General features: G+C 39.6%; 2 protein-coding genes across 6 annotated transcripts in view; both read right to left on the bottom strand.

Moving 5' to 3' along the window:
• The window catches only part of LOC143347262 (vasoactive intestinal polypeptide receptor 2), a 38,023-nt gene extending 30,666 nt beyond the window's left edge, over nt 1-7,357 (bottom strand). For 2 of the 3 annotated variants that reach the window (XM_076776314.1, XM_076776315.1), the window contains exon 1: nt 3,064-7,357. The gene's annotated coding sequence lies outside the window, so the exon portion shown is untranslated. The remainder of the gene's footprint in view (nt 1-3,063) is intronic. The other variant, XM_076776313.1, reaches the window with a different exon arrangement.
• A 144-nt stretch (nt 7,358-7,501) lies between these two features.
• Nucleotides 7,502-13,844, bottom strand: LOC143347263 (uncharacterized). Of its 3 annotated transcripts, none has more exons than XM_076776316.1 (6): nt 13,552-13,844; nt 10,960-11,025; nt 9,795-9,860; nt 9,570-9,732; nt 9,051-9,402; nt 7,502-8,693 (listed from the first exon to the last, which is right to left on the bottom strand). In XM_076776316.1, the coding sequence occupies exons 1-6, from the start codon at nt 13,685-13,687 to the stop codon at nt 8,511-8,513; spliced, it is 966 nt and encodes a 321-aa protein (XP_076632431.1). In that variant the 5' UTR covers nt 13,688-13,844; the 3' UTR covers nt 7,502-8,510. The 3 variants fall into 3 exon arrangements, with proteins under 3 accessions (XP_076632431.1, XP_076632433.1, XP_076632432.1); XM_076776318.1 differs by having other exon boundaries at nt 10,960-11,130; nt 13,552-13,677; XM_076776317.1 differs by lacking the exon at nt 10,960-11,025 and having other exon boundaries at nt 13,552-13,843.
• Nucleotides 13,845-18,197: the final 4,353 nt, after the last annotated feature.

The following is an 18,197-nucleotide window of genomic DNA, read 5'->3' as shown; positions in this document are numbered from 1 at the left end:
GGACGTAACATTTTTAGGTGTTTTCAGACACTCGGTAAATGTGCTCGAAAAAAATCGGAAACGGTCGATGGAGTTATTTCTGAGCCTTCAAAATGGAACAGCCCGATAAGCTTTTCCTTGATTTAAGTGCACATCGTAAATTTCGCTCACTCCAGGCTACCAAAACAATTTACGAAAAACAAAATACGATTTCATAGACGTTTAATGTCTTAGGGGATGAAATTCCTGTTCCTTTCTGTTTATCGATACAATCCGCGAATAATTAATTGCTGTGGCTAAATGTAAGGCTCGTGCCCAAGAAAATAAATAAATTAAAAACACCGTGTCTAAAAAAGTGTTTTCGAGAGTATTATCTTGCACCTCGCAGTGGCTGTTATCTATTAAATTAATTTTGCCTCAAGACGGAAGAAGCCGCTAACATAATTTACTGAAATCAACGCTTTCCAGATATTCGATATTAAGATTTTCATTCGAACTTCCAACGAAGTTCTATTTTGAAGAGAAAACGAAAAACAAAGATCGTTTCACTATACTTCAATATTATTTTAATTATTTAATTTTAAATTTCGTAGAGCTTGAATTACTGATAATTGTCGATTTATCGAGATTTCTCAGAGAGCAAAACATTCTCCAATCGAAAGTAGATTAATATCTAATTGAAATAATATCGTATTAGTAACTTCCACGAACAACATGCGTCACCGTTAGTTAAAAATTGCCGCGCCAGTGTTCCTGACGAGCGATTAGAAGCACCGGCCTCTATGTTTATTTATAAAGTATTAAGTCGGCAGCATGCGATCCTAAGAGCCACCCGTTATGATAGCATTTATCTCGCGACCAACGCGCCGATTCAAGAGGAACGTTAAATCGCTTTCAGGCTTGGCAGAATTTTCAGTGGCGATTTTAATAAACGGCTATGCTCGCCACGCGGGCTATATACATTTGTTTTTATCGTCGAATTTATTTACAAGCCGCCAAAATCTGTAGTTTTTCTTTCTTTTTTTACAACCGACTCTCCTTGAGACTTTTCGCGAATCCACGCTCGCCCCGAGTGGACATTCAAAGAACCACGCGAATAAATAATTGCGCGATTCTTGTGATGTCTTTCTCGCTTTATTGCGGTAAACAAATAGGAAAGTTCGCGTTGTACAACGTCGAGAATACTTTCTACTCAATTCTGTCGACTAACGTTGATTGTTATCCAACTGTCAGTCACGATTCCCTGCTGGGTCTTACAATGAACTATTCTTCAACCTTATCTATCGATAGTGACTTCCAAGAACGAGAGTAGGTCGGGACTGACCGTACATCATCAATTTCTACCAAGAAGGGAGGAAGATATTTTCGAAATATTTGCAGTGAAAGAATTTAGCTACTTCGTACAGTCCAACTTGCCAATTTCAGTCCACAGTGTTTGGTTATTAATTTATCGAAGAGAGGCAAAGTAAAAAAATAATCTACTCCAATAATCTTATTCCCAGAACAAAGTTAGACTACTTGGCTTTAATCAGACATTCCCAAACTTCATTCTTCAAACTTGAATTTATTAGGACACGACTGGGCCGAGCCTATAAACTAAAAGCTGTTGACGTTAAGCAAAATTTAACCATCGTCGCTAGATAGGAAAGCAAACAGACGCAAAGTGTTTTTCAACAAACCGTTTAGACGCGTCTAAGCATACAAAAATAACTTTTATGCTCGCACGATTTTAATTATTTACTCCAAGGATCTTATTTCTGGATTCCAGGAAAAAGATCGAGCCTCCGTTTCGAATCAAATACTGATCATATTGCACGCGACCATGAAATTATTCCCAGAAGGTAGACTCTTTCGAAGTGGTCATCAGCAAAGTGAGTACACTCAAATCACGAAACAAACTTAACCTTTATACCGAAGCCATATTTTTTATTTGTGGATGCGTAGGACAAGATTAAATATCATTTCTAAAGAAGAAGGCAAATTAAGTAATGAACAGCGTTTTGTTAATATGAAATTTGAACAATATTAATTAATTGAAACGTCCATAAAAATGATGGATTTATTATAAAAATTAATAATAACATTTGAGACGTTTATGAAAAAGAATTTGATCAGGTTTTTGTTAAATCAAAACTTTATTTGTCAAATAAAATGGCGAAAAGAAAATGATGAAATTAACGATATTTCGAGTGACTTTACATAATTCATTTAGTAAATCCTGCAGTCTCTCGATAACGATTTACATGCGCTGTTCGAATACACATTTAACAGTAATTTGCAAATAAATGGGAAAACTAAATGCGTATAATTTAACATTTTCATTCAACAATAAATATTAATTTTAAATCAGTCAGAGAAGTCGATATATAAACGAAAGTTACACGAAAAGAGAACTAGCGATTTAGCTAGTCTCGAAATTAAATTACGTTCCTTTGCTCTAAAGACGAGATAACCCTCGATGCATACTATGCAGGAAGCGAAACAGTTTCGAAGTCTTTAATCAGTAAAGTGTTCGCTTGTAATTCTGAGAATAATGCTAGGTACACTGCTCTATCTACCACTTAAACCATCTTTTGTAACTATATTGTTCAATAATGAAATACGAGAACAAGGCTAAGCCGAGTCTAAAAATCAACTGTTGTAATGTTTCCCTCGACGAAGAGTCCATTTTAATATCAAGATGAAATAGAGCTTTTATCTCGTTAGTTTAAATTACAAGGATCACAATATCAAGGATCAAAAAGAGGAAACAGTCTTCAAGTTCTTTCATTAGCAAAGTGTTGACTTTCCAGGATAAAGATCTCCATCATTTAAACTGCCTACTCTAACCTCGTTGTTTAGTAATGAATTTTCATAATAAGACCAAGTCTTCATAATGAAATCAATTCACGTCACGCTCGATCGATGAACCCTAGAAAACCTGTTACAACTCCAGTGCTAATTTCAATATCGAAATAACGTATTTAGCTGCGTTCCAAGCCTTCTTTCCCGATACCAAACTCGCAAATTGAAAGCTGTCCTACGTAAGCATCGAATCGTCCTAAGAAGCCTGTTTCAAAGTCTTGCGTCAGCAAAGCTACTCACCGGAGTCCTCCAAAGAGTCCCGATGAAAGCTTTCCAGCAGCCAGTTGTGAGTTCTCAGCCGGTTGCGGGATCGTCAGAGGATTTCCATGAGATTCCAAGGGTCCAATATCTTTGACGAATAGCTGCTCGGAAAGCCTTCGAGGCAGTCGACCGTGAGTCCGATGTAAAGAACGCTAAGTCCCCCGCGATGAAAGGCCACCGTGTGACACCTGTTTACGCGCGCTCAAACATTCGTATAATATATCACCAGCATGGAGGAACGACGGGACAGGGGGCTTCCTGTGTCGTCTTGCCTCCGCTGAGACTTGTTTTTGCCAACTCTCCAAACTCGTAAAAGCTCGGTTTTCCGCGAAACGATCGGCGACTCGCGGATCCCGACGCTCTATTGCCGGATCAGGCGTCGCCTCCGCGTTTTTCGGCGTCGGAAATCGAGCGAAAGAGACGCCGTCGCGTCGAAGAGCCCTCTCGATTACAGGTTAGCCACCGAATCTTTTGATCCCTCTTCGTTTCGAGCCTCCATTGATCTCGCGGTTGCTCGACGACTGTGTTAATTGGCCACTGATTTTCTACGGTTGATAAACGACTCCGACTGATTAGAGCTGTTTGCTTTCCCGAGTCTCCTCGGCCTCTAATCCGACGATCGATCACACACGTTTTAGATGCCAATCTTCACCGATTGATAATTCGCCCGGTTGTCTGGCGTTTGTTTATTTAGTTCCTCCGAAAGATTCGCGTTCCGCCTGACTTTTTCGAAAGACGCCCACAGTTATCCGGTTTGTCTTCGCGCGTTGCTCGAAGCCGACTCGCTCGAGAGTCAACGGTGTTAATCAGATTCTTAACGTCATCCGGGCGACACTCGAAAGACACTCGAGGCTCGCTGAACTCGTCAGTCTTGTCAGTACTGGCTCGAGTATAGGGAAATTGGTCCTGAAAAGAAATTCTCGTCGATTGTTCGGTGCTTGAAATCCAAAGGTCTTCCGCGAAACGTACGCTCAATCAATTACAATCAATAAAAATCAGTGAAATCTCAAGTTCGATTCATCATCCTTCGAGTTACTTTCGGAAGTAGACCAAAAGCTTATTAATTAGATCTCCGTTTCGTTTTGAAATCCAAATGCACATTTATCGGGTGACTCGACTGGTTCGAATCGTTTCCTCAGATAAAATCTCAGCGAATCGCGCGCCAGGTGCTTCCAAGGTCCTTCGACATCCTTCGTCGGAAGGATCCAAACACACACATGGGGATTTATTTCCGCCTGGTCTATCGAAACGTCCCGATCAGTCGCGATATTGTTAACGATCTCGCGCGAATAGCGTCAACACGTCCGACGCTGGGCGCCGTATAAGCGCGACTGCCTTCCTCCGGTACTCTATATCGTCTGATCTTACGCATGTCCGATTTCCGAGTCTCTCTACTCTGCCCCTCCACCTTTCAACCCCGAGTTTCGCCTCCTCGTCACTCCATCGTCTGTTCGCGGGTCGTTTCGCTCGCATCGCCGCCCCGCCAACTGTTGCTTTCCGTTGATGTTCCGGATGAAAAATAGCAACGGCGCGATAAAGCGACTGTCTTGATCGCCGTCGGGGGAAGATACGTCTAGGTGGTTCGAGGAAGGGTGGTCCGGACGGTTCACATCGGAACAAAAAACCCTAAATCGTGGCAGACTCACGATGATTCGATTACATCAGAATTTCACTAAAACACATTAAAGGTAAACAGGTTCTTCGCGATGAGGATCTGCAAGAATAAATGCACATTTTCAGTGAAAAGATCCATCATCCACATACGTGGGTATCCATTAAGGGTGTCTTCTACTGTAAAACGCGTTTTTTTATGTTCTGTTTGGTACTTTTTTTTTATAAAGAAACTATGCAACTTCTTGTATCGGTATTGTTACTCTTTCAGTAATATTCACAAATTTTTACAATAAGAAATAGTCACAATTAGTGATGAGTACAGAGCCTCGTAAAAGTGTTCTAATGGCTTCCATGATTCCAGCTGTTCTGTTTGTCTAAGTCGAAACAAATATCACTAAAAAAAAATCGAATTTTTTGGCGGTTCACAGTAAAAGACCCCCTTAAATGGGAGTTGCTCCGACCTTTTGTGTACAAACAGGGGCGGAGTGGAAACACCGTGCGTTATTAAATGAAGTTCCTCGTTCTCTATAATTTACTGATAGATATCGATGACGGATAACGAGGTGATGTTTATCGACCGATTGAAGCGACAAGGAGGGTACGAAAGGATTCATTAGGGAAATTTACTTTGGACAGAGTCGATGGAGCTCTCGAAACATGAGAGCGCAGGATAGCACGTGGAAGTATTTGGTGATCTATGATAACGAGATTACCGAGCATTAACGATAACGCAGATAATGGACACGAGCTTTTCGATTGCTTTTTATCGAGCCTGTGGTTTCGTTTGAACGCGTAGACTCCATCGCGGACGAATGTGGGAATTAGTTCGATTGTTCGACGACCATCCACCTCCGTGCTTGCACCGCGAATAAAAATTCATTGACGCATGAAACACGCTACTCAAATCCCGTCTGTTTGGTCGCCTACTTAACGTGCTAAGAGCGGACGAAAGGAATTTGTTATTCCATGCAATTTCTGTGCGTCTGGAGCGATTGCGGCAACACTGTCTCGCATGTGACCATTTTAAAAATACTTGGACGTTAACTGGTCGAAATTATATTGTACACGAAAGGAACTAGCTTAAAAGTAATGAAAATACTTCCATATTTGGCTCACCAAAGCGTTGTCTCATCAATATTCCAATTTGAAGATTGAAATCTACCCTTAGATGCTTCAAAACAAATAAAGAATTTTCTAAATATGATATTGTGGCGATGCTTCGCTGCGGGTAGCTACTCGTTAGAATCGTAGGAGGATAGAAAAGGAAAGGAGGGGGCATGTATCGTATGGGCCTGCTAGTGGACTCATCAGTAAGGCTTTCTAGTAGGCTCTGGGATATTGAGAAGTCGTTCGAGGATTGTATACATAGCAACTGAGGGGTTGATCGAGCGCTTGTGAGAGCGCGACCCCTCTGGTGGCGAGCACGCGAGGCAACGCCACAATATTTCAAATATTTTGTCTTTTTGCTTTCAATTTAGTAACAAAGGAACATTGTGTTTTATTCAAAATTATTACTGCCTCCAACATTTTTAATTGTTACTTGGATTTGGTCTGAATAAAATTAAAGTTTGTGTTTCATAGTTGTTTTTATACCAAACATGAAAGAATCTGATGTTACACTTTCGTAAACAATTTTCTACGACCGCTACATATCGGGAAATAATTACCCATTATCGCACGGTTTCATTATCGCGAAGAAAAAAGGTCACGGCGAGAGTCTTTATCGTTTAAAAATTTCATACGGTTTATTAAACCTATCGCCGCGTTCCATCGTTGTTATTGTATACGTTGGTACGTTTCGTTGATTAATCGCCACTATTGAATTATATCAAAGCCGCGATAAACATTCGCGTAATCTAGTTACGTTACTACACGGTAAGTACTATCTTCCAGCCAGGGCGGCGTTATCATCAACATCGATGATCACCGATACGTACGGTGATAATCTTCATCCTGAGCATAACTGCGCAGTTTTCAACATTAATCGCTAATAAAACGATCGATTCCAAATCATTTTCGCTTTAACTCGTGACTCGCCGATCCTTTTGAGATAAACAACTTCCTAATTATCGCCGTAACTACCACTGCATTGCAGAAACGTTACGCAATTATCGGAAAGTCTGCAGGTATTGTTTATTTATTATTATAGCGACATAAATATAGCCCTTTGATATAGAAAATAGGAAATCAGAAGTAACAAGCGAAATGAAACGCGTATCTTACGATGAATTTTATTGCATTTTAACATAATCAATCAAATTACGTGTTGTCGAACACTGTTGTAAGATTAGGGATGAAGCAATTATTTAGATGATGTTGTCACGATCGTAAAATTGTATTTAATTCAAGGACTGGACTTTCGCTCTTCGAAATGAATTAAACATTACGCGACAACGTGTTCTTCAATGGGAGGCTATTGAATCTAAGTGTCAGACAATAATAGCGTTTCAAAAGATATTCGATCGCATACTTCATTCGATTGTTACACACTTCACATCTTTTGCACACTTCATATCTTTTTCATATTTTTCGGACCAGCGTCCTTCTGTTTTGATTTAGATATACTAAATTACGAAGTACTCAGAGAATGGGAATAATGATAACTGTGCTATTGTGCAAAGATTGGAAGTTGCCAAGTGTAGCTACGCGCTGAGAAAGAAACCTCCATCTTCGGATTCTCAGTGATATTTTCTGAAAGTTCGATCAAACAGACAGTGAATTAATTCGATTCGTCGGCAACTTTCGATCTTTGCATAGTACATAGGATCCAGAAGAGAATATTTGGGATTGTTTAAGGACGAAAAACTGATAATACTTCCTATATTTTCAACATATTACAAAACACTTAAAAAAAGAAGAGAAAGTGGCTATCTACAGCATTCCATTAGGAGAACATCCAAGTTTCGGTGAGTCTTCCCTATCAGCTTACACAAATATAAACTGTTATAAAAACTTGAACTTTTCCCCGGCTCAAAGCGCAAACTTTTTTGTTTCTACAGACCATCACGCATTTCCTACATACTACATTATCTTAACAACTTTGTCGTGACTTTTCACGATGCTAAACTACTTTCGAACCGTTAACAAGGGAATTACCACCCCTCCCCTACTGATTTTAATCTCCCTTTTTATAGTAATACGTTACTGGCAAGCAATCGTTGGATCCCTGACACGGAATTGTTGCGTAATATTCGTGTAAAAAAATAAACATCGACTATGATACAAATTACTCGAAGCAACGTAATCAATTTTAAACCGTAGTTGCGATAAAAATTCGACACCTATCTCTAATCCCTGAACATAGCCTCGACAAATCCCACGGGTTTTCGGTTTGAAAATCAACGGTGCAACGAATTTCTATGCGTGGAGGATTATTACAATTAATCCTCTTGGTGCTGTAGGTGTTTATAAGCGCCCCTTTTATCAGTGAATTCTGCGCCTGAAACGCCTAAAGGTATTCCGGGCATAACACTCGATAAACATGACTACGTAGCACATTGAAACCGTAGAACTATAAAGGTTCAAGCAACCGTATAGTGCATTGAGATTCCCATTTGCTGAATATTTCAAACTAAATGTCCAAAATTGATTACTTTTCATTCAAACGCTATAAACTACTTAGATTTACATGGGAAAAAATATTTTCTGTAATTCGAAGATGTCTTCTTACACCTCCATGAAAGGTTAACCTAAATTAACGATAGTTTTTCTTCAAAAAATATTGCAAACGTCAGATACTTTTAGAGGTGTTCTCCCTTGAAAGAATTTGCGTCATCGATTAATAGTAACAATAAAAGATTAGGTGGAACCTTCTAAGGTACCAATAAATGCGCGAAATCTGGAATTTCGTTGGGTCCCACGAGAATGCTAAATATGTCCTTCATAGTGAGATGATGAATGGTCTCGTTAACTCTGCCTGCTACGTAACTCTGGATACCGGGAAGTATGTCTGGCTTAATAATGTCCAGCACCTTTGGCGTAAGTTCCTGAAAGACCTACGGATAAAGGGATGAAATCAATTTCGCTTCATCTACGATACCGTTTGTTCGGAACAGATTCTTCTTCATCTAAGGAAACGCATCTGTGCTGCAGTTTCGCTAAAAGGGAACACTGAGACAGCTATTAACAGAACAATAACGATGGCTGCGTTACCTGCTTTTGATACGAATCTATATACTCGAAGAACGCGTAGAACCTCATTGTCGTTATTAAAATCGAATAATTCCAGACCGTGTTAGGTAGAAAATAAATTAAAATTTTCGAATGCTCGAAGTTTAAATAAGGCGCTATTGTTTATAGTCTGGGTGGTAAAAGAATCGAGTTTTTAATTATTGAATATTCTTTCTTAGTACCTTGCTCATTATTCGACTGAGTTCCTCGTCATTCATGAAATTCTCCAGTCGCATGTCTATGGACTTCAGCGAGAAGTCGAGATAGAAACTCTTCAGGTACATTCCCCTTGAGTAGCCAAGGACAGTGTTCACGTACAGGTTAAAATCGTATATGTCCGTTTTGAACGGGCCCGAGCTGTTCAATTGGAGCATGTCGCCTATTTTTCCAGATATATCGTACATGCCCTCGGCGTACACGTGAGGAATGGTGACGTTCCCGGTGATCGTGGGCCCGATCAACGACAATTTCGCCTTGTTGGTCACGAAGGTCGACAAGTTGTGCACCACCAGGTTCTCGATCGTCAACGACACGCTGCAAACATCAATTCGAACGATGTTTAACGTAAAATTGGGGGATGTGAGTTCAAAGTTTTGTCGAGTGGCTCGGTTAATTTGTTGAGAGAATTGCTCCTAACAGAAGGTGAAGAGAAAAATACAGCTGTTCGATCAGCCTCGTTCGTCGGAACATTCGAAACTTACTTTCCTATTTCCGGATTGTTAATATCTATGTCGACCTCGTCAAGCTGGAGCGGCTCGAGAGGCGGAAGTTCAAGTTCCGGTATCCCATAGCGCATCCGGCCGCGAAACTTCTCCAGGAATCTCCTCAGCTTAAATTCGAGGCCCTTGGATGCTGCGCTGTCGACTGTCCTTTCGTCGATTAGCACGCGAATTAAAAAATGAACGACGACGATTCGTTCTACTTACTAATGCCGGTGGTCACCCTGGTCGCGTTGATCAGCAGGCTCTTCGGCTTCTCCACCGCGCTGCTGACTGGAAAAGAAACAAGAAACAATCACGGTTCACTTCCTATTTTCTTCAGCGTTTCCTTCGTCGAGTTCGTAATTGCCCCTAAGAAAGCGGTGCGGCGAACGGGTTGGTGATTGGCTCAGCCATTCGATCGGTATGGTTTTTTTTTCTTGACAGCGTTCATGCTAGTAAGTGCATTTGTACGAAACGAATCTTTGAACTCGAGTTTCTATTCTACATGCTTTTTTTTTTATAAGAAATCATCTGCACAATCAAACGAGTTGTTGGAGTCGTTCCGCGTAAACGATTACTTGATAAATAATTTGTAAATGGCTATTCTGGGACAATGTTTCCGCGAATAGTGAACCCTGTCGCGGAAACACAAGAAGCGCGTTAATAAGCGACCGCTGGAATATATGGTCGTGATATTAATCATGGCTCCGTGAACGGCGGTGTTGAGTTAAATGAGTCCCCGCCAGGCGGTGAAAAATTGTTCGAGGTCCTGTGGCGCACTTTGATCAATCTTTTTTGTTTGCTCGCGACGGCACTTCATTATTTTTTCGATAACAAGGATGGGCGAAATTTTCATTTGTATCTGTTCTTTACGAAACGTTTCATTCAAGATATTAATTGTATTCAACGAGGATAAATGGCTGTTCGTTTTCGAAGCTTACGCTTGCATAAGAATTTCTGCCATTTTCGAGCTCTTTGATAAAAAATGTTTTAAAACAGCACGCGTCATTAATTTCCTTCCGCCTTGGGAACCGATGTGACATCGTGAACTAAGAAGACTCATCGTTCACGGACACTTTCCAGTCCAAGAACGATCAATTTCACCACCAGCCCACGGGGCTCAAGCTACCCGCGATAGCGTGTATAGTTAGTGATCCGTCAGAAAATTGGCGTTAGCGTGTCGCGTGGTCCCTGAAAAAAATAGCTAGTTAACGCGTTGCGGTCGCCTGACTAATTGCGATCGCAGACAGTTCATTCCACAAAGCTAATTAAACGATCTGTGTTCGATTAGTAGCGTGGCTGCAAGCCTGGTAGACGTCTCGCGCAGAGCCTAGGTAACAGTTTGAAAACCGTAGGTATTGAGACTTGGTTCGATCAAAGTATCACATACTGTAGTCCGAGGCAGTGTCCGTCATGCGGTGTAATACTTCTTTCTGTCGTTGCATGAGTGCCGTCACTGCAACAGACGATTAAACGCACAGTTTCCTCTGGAACGGCGAACAGGCCCCCTCTGCGTCGAGGAACACGCATGGTTGGCCGGTTTGCGCGGGTAAATCGGTGCCTGTGTGAGTGACGATTCACATTCAGTAGGTTCTATAGATTTGTCAGGAAGTTGGACCTTCTAGTGGGTGGAGTTATTGCGAAACAGTAGTTCCGGTAACAACTATCGAGGATCGATCGAGCAACGAGTGAGAATCAAAGGGTCACGCCGTGAACCGTGTCGTTTCTGCCCCAAAAACGACCCCTGCGGGTGTTGTCACGAATATACAAGGTGTTTAGAAGCGATAAGACAACCCGAAACATGCATACTCCTCGCGTGAACAGAAATAGAAAAGTCCTTTACCGTTTTGCGACGAAGAACAATTGGGAATTAAATTTAAAAAATGTAAAACGCGCTTACGTAACGAGATGATCTTTTCGATATGATAAAAACACTTTCTCTTTACGTGTGTAACAAATATTCTATTATTTAACTAGTGTACTCCTCCGTCAAGCATGACGGATGGCTTAGGTTTGCATCGAGGCATTTTCTCAAATTCGACCTTTTTTAAAATTCTACGTAGTTATATATTTTCTCGTAGCTGCAACAAAAATTTCATCTGCAAGTACACATGTACTTTTGATCCGATTTCACCCGGGGCGAAATGTTCATGGACGGCAGTGTATTTACGTAATTTATTTCAAGGTGTGCGAATTCCTGTCATTATGCTTTGAGGAAGAGGCAACAATGAGTGGAATCGAAACAACAAATTAGTCGTTGTTATCGTGCATTTTACTAACCTTTTTTTTATCAGCATGAATCATTCATACGAGAATTCGCCTCCATAATTGGCATCGTACTCGTTTAACTTTAATAGCGTTCATCCAGCTCGCCCGAAGGTAATTCAGTTTCTTAAAACCGCAACGAACTACTTTATAGAGTCATGACGCGACACTGGATTCTCGCGGTCCTGTGTTTTCAAGTAGTTAATTTTCTACTCGAAGAGTTCCTTTGATCATCTTCGTTGGAAACGCGGCAAAATAATTATCACTCCGACGGCGTATTGTCGCCATTCATATGAATTCACCGCGCGAAACTACACACACTTGGTCAAAAAAGTTTCCACACACCTGACTAGAATTTCTTACAATGTTACGATGAATTTATAAACATTTTTTTTCTGTTTAACGAGTCAATATATACAAATGCACATAGGCGAATTATGTAGATAGAGATTTATCTTCCGATAATTCTAATAATGTTCAACTCTGATTTACACTACTATGAAAATGACTGCGTGTTCGTAAATCTTGTACGAAGATTAACGACGAGAGCGAATAAGTATGATTAAGATTCCAGTAAAAGAATATTTGATCCAGACCTTGGCCTCGTCGAAGCGAAAAGTATCTGTTGGATTTCGCAATTTATTTTCATGGATCTACGACTCTTGCCTTCGTAGGCAAACGAAGAACAATCACGCTAAATTAATGAATCTTTTGGGTTAAGTTACAAATCCTATTCGTGTGCAATTTCAGCCCCTCGTTGCATGAATTAGTCAAAGACAATTGGAGAATTCTAGCTGCAAACAGTTCCATTCATTTTTTCCACGTTCTCTATCGATGACTCACGATCACTCGTACTTGATTTAATCGAGTTCATTGAACTTCCTTTCGATGCATCGATCGTACAAAAGTATAATTTTTATCCAGACTGAAACTTCTTCATTCGTGGAACGATCGAAAGAAACAAACCTGAGGAATTTAATTATCGGGAACAACGGGTTTGGAAAGACATTGTGAAACAATAATTCTAAACCACGGCAGCAGTTTTAATTATTATTTGTTGTATCCTGTTTTGAAAGAAATATTATCGTTGTCTCCCTATCAATTAATCAAGATCTATTGTACAAGATAAGTGGAGTAGATCTTCTTCGGCTGTTCCCCTTCTTACCATGTTTTACCACTTTCATTCATTAATCAGACAAGAGTAATTGGTCTACCCCATTAGTGTCACAAATTCGTCCCATTCGTTTCCCTCTATTTACTCGCTATTACCACTATATCTGATCATGTTTGTAACAATTAGTGAAACACAATTGTTGCTATTTTCATATTTAACGATGTATCAAGGCCTACATTACTCATTGTGCAACGGTTAAATATTAAAATTGCATAAGTCCCTAGAAATCGCTGCAAGAATGAAGATTTCCGTCGTTGACGGGCCTTAAAGCGTGAAAATCGACGCGCGGGGCAGATTACTATAAAAACAAAAAACGAGTTATGAAGTAATTGATGCTGAAACTTTGACCACGTTTCTTTTTAAATCGATATTTTTAAATTGAGCATTACCCAGAAACTATATATTAGAGTGACTTTACAAAATTTCAACATCCTCGGCTTCACTTCCTCTCGAATTTTCGGAGTCAATTCCCGCGGTCCAATCTCGTCTCGATCGAACAAACAAACCAACAACGCGAGGACATAGGAGATGAAGAAGACTCACGGAAATTGGTCGCACTGGTCGCCACGTTCCCTATGCCCCCCAGGATGAATGGCAAGGGTTCTTCGGGCTGCGAGGTCGCCTGAAGGGTCGCGCAGACCACCAACAAAACGACACTTACGGTCGCGTGGAACCGCATGTTTACTGTGAAGCAAGAGGAACAGAAACTGCAAAGAATCACGTTTGAACGGGGAGGATCGCCTTGGTCAAAACGTCGATCGAATCGCGTACGAGTAGCCTGCCATTCGGGCGAACCGTTCTCGAAGCAGCAGGAACACCGACTGGCAAGATGAAAGAGTTGCGTTTCACGAGTTGTTGAGTCGCGTGTATGTGCATATGTGTACGTGCGCGTCGGTGTATGGTCGCCTCGTGCACGTGCACGACGATCGACGAAAGTGAATGCTACAACCTGACCAAGGAATGGTGCCCCGCGCGATCCTGATCGATCGTCGTACAGTGATGCCGTTTCTCGAAAATGCGGTAAAAAGTTATTTTTTTTAAAGTATACCCATAATGAAAAATTTATTCACATATGTACTTGAATTGTACCAAATCACATTTTTATATCCACGATAGTTTTAGAGATATGCCTAATAGAACGTTTTGAGTTTCCATTCCATTTTTTAATAAGGATTGAAGCGAGCTGAAGGTTTCGTCTTACAATTAGTCTCATTTTTAAGACCGATGCCTTGCCTTTAGTACCTTAGTGTACCTTTCCACTTCCAATGAAAGTTTTAACAAGTTTCAAAAAATGACCAGAGTTGATCCTGGGACAGAGTTGGTACGATTGGTTGGTACAGTCCCCCCCCCCCGATGGTGAGCGCCGCATCAGATCGTAGATCGTGACCACGATACACTTGACGGCGAACGACAAGGATAATAGACGATAAAAATCGTAACAGTGGATCTGCTTCCGGTCACGAAGCTGGTGCAACAGTCGACTCGTTTCCGCGCCGTTATGTAAAGAACCTGGACTGGTCTGTCGAAAATTGAACCGTCGAGAACTAAATTTAGGTTGAATTTGGATTTGGGACGATATCGTTCTTCTTTAGGAGGCTCAATACTAGAGCAATACTACAAGTTAGAAACTTTCGAATAATAAAATAGATATTTGCAGATTCTTAACGAAAAAATTACTTTCGATTTGTTGTTATACGAAAATGATACGAAGGCGTGTAAAGAATTAATTTGGCGAATAATGATTAATTACGAACGTTTCGTAAGACCGCGAAAAAATTTTGGCGAAACCACGTGACTACGACAGGACCGTATTAGCAACAGGTTATACGTACCCTGAATATGTTGGAATTAAAGATGTCATTTGTGTGTGTAAATAACCACGAACTATTTTATAATTCGTCTATGTTGGTGATACTAGACTCAAGATTCTTTTTTGCTAAAAGATCGATACAGTTATTTCACTTTTTCGAGGTTATTTAATTCACTGTTCCTCGGAATAAATTTTGGGCACCGTCAAGCACGAAAGTTGTATTTACACGGGATCACATAATTTTTAATTTACTTAATCGACGTTAGTATTAGGTTACTACAACATTTCGATACCTTTTGATACATCCCTGGTTACAGCGTGGTGTCGACATATTTAACCAATGAAATTTTGGTCACGAGTCAAGCTTTGTTTACACCTAACTTCACCTTGCTGTGAAACGTCCTATGGTCGCGATCGTTGCACGCGTTCGTAGTCGGCAGAATAAGTTAGTTGTTTGGTGGCATCTGTTGCGGGTTCTCGAAGATCTAGTGGTTAAAACAAGAATATTTGAAATTCGCTTTCACGCTGTAAACTCTATTTCTGTGATCGATTGTGTTTCCACTTCATCGAACAAAAGGTTAGTGGTAATATCAGTTGCGTGGAAGAATCAAATGTATTGCTAGTCGAGATCAAAGAAGTTTGACATGTTGCATATTTTATACTTGAAATATTATAACAACGAAAAGAAATTAATATCCGATTCGACACCAAAAAAGTAAAGAATGATCAACATTGTCGATCAATATTATATCAATCGATTATCCGTGTCATGAAAGTTTACTAAAGGCAAGGTAAAGAATGAAAAGTTACTCAACTCTTATAAAACAATTGTATCAATTATTTATGACAGTCTACAATTAAGATATAGAATATTTAATAAGTTTAAAAAAGTCATGTACGTACGAAGGTTATAGAATTAAAACTATATAAAAATGATAGGTTAGATTTAACTAAAATAATTCTTCATTCCGATACGTTCTTACGAAATACATTTTCCGTATTAGAGAGAAAATAAAGTTAATTTATATTCGGGTATGATTACAAAATAAATAGAAGATATAACTATCGTTTACGAAAAATATTTTAGGCTATTTTTTCGTCGCGCAGCCGATGCGTAAGAAATATTCCTAAGGGCGAGTTCTGTGCAAAACGCTTACATCGCTCTTACATAATTTGTCTTCGAGATGGCGTGCGTTGTCTTCGTTCCCCATTTGCATTGTTAAGTAGGTACCTAGGCAGACGGTCACGTGTCTTGACGACGAACTGTTATTTCGCGCGATCGGGTGATCTATCGCGACTTAAATCAATGAACAAACAAGCGCAAATGAAAATAATTAATTAGTTTCGTATCGTTTCGTCCATCTCTTAGTGCCTTAGATCGTGTGGGACAATGGAACAATAGTGCAGTTGATTTTTTCCCGCATCCCTTCAAGATTCACATTCTCACGATCGAACGTCGATGTAGAAACAATGGCGGATTCGAGGCGTCTTGGCAAAGGACCACAATTTCACGAAGTGACTATTACTCATAATTCGGCGCATGTTGCTTCAAAAATGGTAATTAAGTGCATTTTTACCTTTATTAAGTTGATTAGTGTACGTATTTACGTTCATAGCATAATTTTATTTTGACTCTACATGCGGATCGAAATAGTTAACTTTTACGAATCGTGTTTGGAATTTGAAACGTTTCTTTGTTTATAAAACTGGGTTATTGATATAAAGCCTATACATATCTATATTGCATAAACATTATTTTTTAATGTTTATGCAAAGAATGATTATTTTACTTTCGGCGGAAAATAACAGAACTCGAAAAAAATGATCTTGGAGGACCCTTTTCGAAATACTGTATTTTCACGCGAGATCAGTAATATGATGTAAAATATTTTAATATAGTCATCGTTCTAATCTCAATTTATTTTAGTCGATGCTATGTTTGTATTGAATTTCTTGTTCTCAAATCGCCCGATCGAAACGTAGTATTCAATATAAGTTATAATCGTATATTTTCTTTTTTTTTCTTTTTCTATATATTTTTACAGAATAACATTCTTCGTTGCTAACATTTATTATGTCTTTCTAAATTTAAGTGTCTCGAGAAATCAGAAATTATAACTGTGTTTCCATTGTTTGTTACAAACGTACAAACGTATAAAAGTACAAACGAATATTAAAAATATTATTCACAGATGAGAAAGCGTGACTTGATACGTGCTACGTGTGATTTATGCTGAAACGTATATTATGTTCAATGATTCGTCTTGATATTAAAGTTTGTGAAATAGTTAATCGAAATATGATGAATAAAGTTTTCACGTCGTTGTCACTATCTCGTGAACTTCAAACGACACGTTCTGGTTATCTGAACCAGAACGGATATTAACATTAATAATTTCTTTCGGAGAAATGACTTAGCGTCAAGAACCTTGGTATAGTGAAGCTGCGGGAGCAACTTTATTTAGAAACAATGTTCGCTCGTTTCGATGTTTTTAACGATTACGAAATACTTGTGGCGTCGCCTCCCATGCTCGCCACCAGGGGGGTCGCGCTCTCACAAGCGTTCATCCGACCCCTCGTTTATTATACAGGGTTTTCGGCCACCCCTGGGAAAAATTTTAATGAGATATTCTAGGGGCCAATATAAGACGAAAATCAAGAATATCAATTTCTTGACTGAGGCTTCGTTAAAAAGTTATTAAAAAATTTCAAATCGTTCTGGAAAAATTATTTTTGGTTGCAGGGCACAGTTACAATCATTTTCGGTAAATACACATACCCCTGAAATCTTACCCACTTTCGAGAAAAAGTTCGAGTAGGTACTGAAATTTTTGGACGAAATTAGAAACTTTCAAATCATACTAAAAAAATTATATTTAGTTGCAGGAGTCAATTGCAAGCATTTTTGGTGAATAGACCTACCCCCGAAATCCTACCCACTTTCTAGAAAAAAATTCAATACGGGCGGAACTTTAAATGTTAATAACTTTTTAACGAAGCCTGCATCAACAAATTAGTATTCTTGATTTTCGTCTTATTTTAGCCTCTAGAATCTCCCATTAAAATTTTTCCCAGGGGTGGCCGAACACCCTGTGTACATATAGTTAATCGAAACATGATGAATAAAGTTTTCGCGTCGTTGTCACTATCTCGTGAACTTCAAACAGCACGTTTTGGTTATCTGAACCAGAACTGATATTAATATTAATAATTTCTTTCGGAGAAATGACTTAGCGTAAGGAACCTTGTTATAATGAAGCTGCGGGGGCAACTTTATTTACAAACGATTTTCGCTCGTTTCGATGTTTTTAACGATTACGAAATACTTATTTGTCGCTTGCATAAAGAAAATTAACGTGAAACTAGTTTTTCCTTCCGT

This window comes from Colletes latitarsis, chromosome 10 (assembly GCF_051014445.1).
Source record: "Colletes latitarsis isolate SP2378_abdomen chromosome 10, iyColLati1, whole genome shotgun sequence".
Lineage (NCBI taxonomy): Eukaryota > Metazoa > Arthropoda > Insecta > Hymenoptera > Colletidae > Colletes > Colletes latitarsis.
This window is presented reverse-complemented; position numbering and strand designations above follow the sequence as displayed.